The 7,500-nt window shown below is 33.7% G+C and overlaps 1 protein-coding gene across 6 annotated transcripts in view; it reads right to left on the bottom strand.

Moving 5' to 3' along the window:
- LOC106877306 (all trans-polyprenyl-diphosphate synthase PDSS2) overlaps positions 1–7,500 on the bottom strand; it is a 902,595-nt gene that overhangs the window by 623,100 nt on the left and 271,995 nt on the right. For 4 of the 6 annotated variants that reach the window (XM_089350833.1, XM_089350834.1, XM_089350831.1 and 1 more), the window contains exon 5: positions 1,173–1,286. The exons of the other annotated variants lie outside the window; for them this stretch is intronic. In XM_089350833.1, coding sequence (XP_089206959.1) covers positions 1,173–1,286 — 114 coding nt within the window. The remainder of the gene's footprint in view (positions 1–1,172; positions 1,287–7,500) is intronic. 6 annotated transcript variants of the gene reach the window in all.

The raw sequence follows: 7,500 nt of genomic DNA, 5'->3' as shown, positions 1-7,500 counted from the left end.
ATGCCAAATGTTTCAGTTATTGCCTTTGTGAGATCCAACACTCAAAAGGAACTCAGCCCCTTTGCTTCCCTGAGGCCCAACACTCGAATGGAACTCAGCCACTTTGCCTCCGTGAGGCCCAACACTTGTATGTGTATCTATACTATAATGGAGAAAGCTGCTTATTAATTAAGTATGTAACAATTACTAAAAGTACTAAAAGAAAGCAATGTTAAAAGCTTGACCGTCTGGAAATATTTTTATAAATTCATGTTCTTAGAAATTTCCTATATTTCGATTTCTGAAGTATCTTGAATTTTCTAATTCCAAATTCTTGCAAATTTGAATATTCATTGCATTCACTGCGGAGTAGATTTTTAATGTTTAATAATAAACACTATTAATTCGTTACAGGCAACATTTTACGTTTTTATTTGCAACAGTCTCTCATTCTCGCTTGCCTCTATTGTCATTAATTCAATAATAGCTATATAACTTTGATATGAGGCACAATTTCAAGAATATTATCAGTTTCCAGAGTTTGTTAAATGAATATGTTTGATAAAATGAAAATTTTTAATATACCGGTATAATTTCATTTTTTAAATGAAGTGATTTTGTTCGTATGGCTGCTTGGAATGCTATAAGCCTTACAATAATAACTATGTGATCGCTGCTATTTCTAGCATGCTAAACAAGATAGTTTTTAATGAACTTTTACTTATAATATGCAACTGAAAAAGAAAATTTAGCAGCAAAAGCACAACAACAGAGAGAAAGACGGGCAATTGAATCAGATGAAACCAAGGCAAAGTGACTGAAACAGATGTCTGAATATGCACGGGAATATAGACATGATTTTGTTTCCACTACACATGACCGACTGATTAGGGTATCTTGAGAGGAGAATATTCTACTTCAAAATAATGGTGTCAGATCACAAATTGTTGATGCAACACTAAAGAGGTCTTTTCTTTGTGATCATGTGGAAGCAGTGGAGCTGACAACCAATCTAAAACTTCTTACAGAAGGTCATTCTGATGAAAGAGAGTTTGCTAATTACCTTCTTGATGTAGGAAATGGTAACATTTCTGTTGAACAAAGCCTAGGGTGAATCCAAAATCAAACTACCCAATGACCTTTGCCTTGAAAGTGGTACTCTTTCAAATCTATGTGATTTTGTATATACTGACCTGAAAACTAACTTCACAAACCCTGTGTGGCTTGCAAATAGAACCATTGTTACTCCAACAGATGAAGCAGCACAATTTGTAAAGGATTTTCTGTTGACCAGGATCCCTGGTGAGCTAAAAATATACAGAAGCTCAGATACAGTTGAGAATGAAACTCTGTACCCAATCGAGATCATCAACAAACTTACACCACATATTCTCAAACTGAAGAAAAAGTGCTGCATAATACTTCTGAGAAATTTAGATGCTACTAATGGACATTGCACTGATACACGCTACATCACTATCAGTTTATATGATCATGTTATTGAGGCTGAGGTTGTTTCTGGTCCTTATGCAGGATCAACTCTGCTAATTCCAAGAATACCACATGTATCTCAATCAATGGAATTTCCATTCACATTTACATGCAAACAATTTCCTGTCAAGCCATCTTTTGCCTTGACATGCAACAAGGCACAGGGACAGACTTTTGAAGAAACTGGAATATATCTTCCTACACAATTCTTCTCACATGGTCAGCTGTATGATACATTATCTAGACTTTGAAAAAAGGCTAATGTAAAAATATCGGCTGAGAGAAATGGAAACAGTATGATTACTGACAATTGTGTCTACAAGGAGATACTACTTTAAAGCAAAATATACTTTTTAGCAAGTTTCAGTAAATAGAATTAACACATAAATTATATGTAAAGTAACATATATTTGTGAGAAATTAAATTGTTTTGGCATATTTCAACACATGCCAGATGAATGATATCATTATATTAGATCATTTTAAATTTGAGTATATTTGAAAAAGGAAATGCCATTCCCATGTGTTTCAACAGTACCAGACTTCCGTCCATCTGTCTATCTGTCTATGCACACCTATGTAAGTTCTACCAATTATTAATGATAAATACATATAACAGATTGACTCAGCTATATATCTACATATAAATCTCTGTGATGTCTATTAGTTAGTTAGTTAGTCACACCCTCCATAATAGCCATATTATAGATTTGACTGTGAAATTTTTATTAATTCCTCTGTTAATATATACTGATACAAAGGCACTTTTGAAGCATCTGTTATTATTTACTATCACAAATTTAAATATTTGTTGCCAAGCTTTGCGTTCATTACAGAGTAGGTTGTAACATTTGATAAACAATATTAATATGTTCTGACAAAATTTTCATCTTCATTTGCAACACAGTCTCTCAGTTTCTCTCTCTCGCATCTAATTGTTTTCATTAATAATAATCTACTTAATACATATTCATTGCAATTTTTTCATTTCAAGTTTTATTTTGTTATTTCAGATGAGGAAATCAAGTATTTTGTTGACTTAAATTCATTGTGTAAATGCCCTCAGTTTATTGTTTATACACACTGAAAATAAATTATATTGGACAGCTTATTAAAACTCACTGAAGCTTCGAACTCATGTAACTTATTTCCTTTCCGTCATTACCTAAGAATTAACGAGTGAATTTGTTGCTATGGCTATTTGATATATCTCAATGTGATCGCTACTATTTTTTCACACATTACACATAGTTGGACTACCTTAATGTTTATTTAAAAAAGAGAGATTATGACTGTGATAAAATGATGAAAGCAATATTTACTAAGCAAGTGAGCACTATAATACAAGAAAGTAATTAGACTTAAAATATCATAAAAATTATTAGAATTGGGAATCAAATGGGGAAATATTATCAAGTGGCTAGCAGAAAACCACCCGGAGGGTGGTCTTTCTGCTAGTATATATATATATATATATATATATATATATATATATATATATATATATATATATATATACACACACACACACACACACATATGTTCTTTTCTTTCTTCTTCTTCTTCTTTCTCTCCATCCTTTTCATCTTTTCACATGTTCTCTATACTATTTATAGCCACATTTTTGTTTACTTTTATTTACATTTTTGTTTCCTCTTGATTTAAGCAAAAAACAAAGTGTTGTATAGTGAAACTATACACCACTTCTAGTAAAAAAGTGGTAGTAGCCAGCCATTATAAATAGACTAGTAGCCGGTTGACAGGAAGGTCATGAAGGTTGAGAGTACATGTAGACTGTGCTGATAGTCATGTCTGTGCCAATATAGTAATTATACTGTGATACTGAGTGAACGTTATAACGGTTAAATCTTTTGAGGATAATAACACTGTACAACTGCAGGTCATACAATGCCAGATTGAAACATTCTTTCTACGACTTTGAAAGATAACAATATCTGTCAGAGCAACAACCATCATCAAAAACCAGATACAACAGTGGCAAAAGACTGCCTTACAACACAAAGTCTGGAAGATGCACAATGTAAGAGCACACCATTGATGCAAGTCTGATGAAGTACCACTCAAATATCTAAAATTGTAAAATTACATAAATCTTCACCTTGAAACTTTGCAGAAACAGACAATGTAAGCAGAGTTGGTGCAAAAACAATTGTAACTGATCATTAAAGATGTGTTACAGTATTTCTTTGTCTTATTATTTGAATTACACACACACACACACATATATATATATATATATATATATATATATAAACCCAGACATATATATGTGTGTGTATATATGTGTATCACTGAACGATGACTAAGCTATTGACTCATTCAGTAATAAAAACAAGCAGTCATATCATTGAAATCTGAAAGTTTCAAGATAATTCATGACTAATTCAAAACAATGTGAATAAGTATGCTTACATTTGACATAGTAATCTGAACGCTAAGGGGTTAAACTCCAATAAATTATTACAATACAGTAAATACTGGTGGAATAAACTTGCATGTCTATACAGAACTGATTAAACAATAGTTGAGAACAACATTTTTAGAATATAAAGCAGAAAAGCATAAATTTAACACATAATTCATAATGTAATTGTCTCCAACAGTTGTTTCAACAGACTAAAAACAATAATAATTTCTTTAATTTCAGGGCATTTTTTCTCTCTGTCTCCTACAGAAGAAATAGGTAAACCATCACTCATAAATCAATTATGTATTTTAATTGTGTACTGTAATTACATAATTATATAAGTGATGACGTTTTTACTCTATTGAAGCATCTGTTGAACACACACAAATTAAGAACTATATAAGAAATTTATACTTTTCTGCTTTTTAGTTTATATATATATATATATATATATATATATATATATATATATATATATATATATAATATTTATACATGGAGGCACAATGTCCCAGTGGTTAGGGCAGCAGACTCGCGGTCATAGGATCGCGGTTTTGATTCCCAGACCGGGTGTTGTGAGTGTTTATTGAGAGAAAACACCTAAAAGCTCCACAAGGCTCCGGCAGGGGATGGTGGTGAACCCTGTTGTACTCTTCCACCACAACTTTCTCTCACTCTTACTTCCTGTTTCTGTTGTGCCTGTAATTCAAAGGGTCAGCCTTGTCACACTGTGTCACACTGAATATCCCCGAGAACTACGTTAAGGGGTACATGTGTCTGTGGGGTGCTCAGTCACTTGCACGTTAATTTCACGAGCAGGCTGTTCCGTTGATCGGATCAACTGGAACCCTCGACGTCGTAAGCGACGGAGTGCCAACAACACATATATATATATATATATATATATATATATATATATATATATATATATATATATACATAATCATCATCATCATCATCATCATCAACACCATCATCATCATTTCTCTGCTTGCATGGGTCAGGCAAATTCTATTGAGGCAGATTTTCTAATGCTGGATCTCCTCCCTGTCACCAACATAGTCAGACATGTTTTCACAGTATATTGGTAATCAACAATATTACTTGTATAACAGTGACACTCCTTTACATCTACATGTAATGTGAAGACAAAGTGACACAAATACACACAAAGATACATCATCATCAGCATCATCATTTAATGTCCATTTTCTATGATGGCATGGGTGCCAGTCAGATGGCACTGGCACTGTCCATGACTACAACTTCACTTAGTTCGACAGGTCTTCACAAGCACAGCATATCGCCCAACGATTGAAGGGTGCTTTCAATGGGCCAGTTACACAACACTGACATCAGCCACAACTACGATCTCAACACATAGATAGATAGATAGATAGATAGATAGATAGATAGATAGATAGATAGATAGATAGATAGATAGAAAGATAGATACACACGCACACAAACACACACACACACACACACACACACACGCACACACATACAATGTTCTTCTTTGAGTTTCCATCTACCCAATCCACAAACAGAATTACAATCATAGAATTGATAAAATTTAATAAACATAATTTTAAATTTGCTATGACAAGAGATCCTGTATAAAAAATACAGGGTTCTTAGCAGCCAGAGAGAGAGATTAAGACACCTAATGGATGAGTTTTGGCTTTGTAGAAAGCTGTCATTGGATTTGCTTAAATTTTGCTGGTTGCTGTGAGAACATGGTGAGCACTCCTTTATGCAGTGTAAATAAGATTGATTCAAGTCCAATGATGTTTATATATATACTTTTTTCCTTTTCCATAAAGCAGAAATTTGTCATTCAACGGGAAAGATTAAGCCAATCTAGATGATGGATTTTACAAAATCTGAAACTAATTCATTACTTTGGTCCCTGGTTGCTGAGAGCCCTGTGAGTTAATAGGTCCTATTTTTCAAAGAGAAATTAGGAATACATTTATCAAACATATGATAATAACCTCTACTTATAAATTTGATCTCAATACAATGTTAGAGCTGACAGAATCATTAGCACAGTAGGCAAAATGCAAAGCAGATATTTCACTCCTCTTTATGTTCTGAGTTTAAATTTATCTGAGGTCGACTCTACCTTTCATCATTTCCAGGTCAATAAAATAAATACCAGTTGAGCTCTGGGGTAGATGTAACTCACTTAACTCCCCGCCCCCAAATAGTCAACCTTGTACCAAAATTTGAAATCATTATTATTATTATTATTATTATTATTATTATTATTATTATTATTATTTAAGTATCCAATATCATGATGTTATTAATTGAAGATACTATATCTACCAGGGGTTTGAACTGTCTGTCAAGTCACAACAAGGACCTCAGGCTGACAATACTTTACACAATATGTGTGCAGTTCCAAGTAATGCCAATTTTTGTAATACACCTAGCTTATTATTATTACTATTATTATTATTATTATTATTATTATTATTATTATTATTATTATTATTATTATTATCATTATTTTCTCTGTAACACAGGTTTTGTTGGAGCTTCTGGAGTCTTGCATGCATAACAGGCTTACTACCTGCAGCCTACAGTACCATGCTATTTGTTCTTTACAGCTCATTATTCCTCATTATTCTGGCCATGCCAAGAAGGCAAACCTTTTGTAACAGTTCTACTGAGAAATCAATTCCAATTTCCTTTATATTCCGCTTGATGCCTTCTGATACTGTTCCCAAGGATCAAACAATAATTGGCACTATCTTCACCTTCTTCATTTTCCATAACCAGGCTATTTTGTACTTAAGAGGGTTGTATTTATCTTTTCGTCTTCCTTCTTGACTATTCGTGGGTCAAAGGGGTATGCAACATCAACTATATAGCATATGTGGTGCACCTTGTCCACCACTACTATGTCCGGTCTGTTATGCTCTAGTACCTAACCTGTTTAATTTGGGAAATCCCAGAGGATTTTGCTAGTCTCCAACTCTGCCACTCTCTGCAGTTTGTGTTCATACCATGTCTTGCCTCTCTCTAGCCCCCACTTTTCACACAGTTTCCAATGTAGCACTTTCACTACCTGGTCATGTCACCACAATTTGTAGTGGTTTTGGGCAAGTCTAAGGAATTCGTTCATATGGGCAATGGTTTCATCCACTCTATTGCAGAAGCAGCACAGCGGAGACACTTGCTCATTCATAAGGTTGACCCTCCAGTTCATGGCCAAAGCTTGGTCCTGCATTGCCAGTATAGTACTCTTGGTCTCTTTTTTTTAGGGTTCCTTTCATCAGCCAATCCCACCTATTTTTTCCAGCAACTTCTGTTGTGGCTACATGGAATTGATTGTGTAGTCCATTGTTGCGTAATTCTTCATCACATCCTTTTTGTACTTCTTCCTTTGTTTTCCCTTTTTTCTCTGCTCTCAATACTCCCTCATTCCTAACTGTCACTAGCAAGGTTTCCTTACTTTGGGCTAGGTATCTCATTAAGCTCTCAATTATTATTATTATTCTCTCTCTCTCTCTCTCTCTCTCTCTCTATATATATATATATATATATATATATATATATATATATATTTGTTTTGGTAGGTTTTTGATGTG

This window comes from Octopus bimaculoides, chromosome 4 (genome assembly GCF_046866305.1).
Source record: "Octopus bimaculoides isolate indiv1 chromosome 4, ASM4686630v1, whole genome shotgun sequence".
In the NCBI taxonomy this organism is placed as follows: Eukaryota; Metazoa; Mollusca; class Cephalopoda; order Octopoda; family Octopodidae; genus Octopus; species Octopus bimaculoides.
Note: the sequence above shows the minus strand (reverse complement) of the source record. Positions and strands in the feature narration are given on the sequence as shown.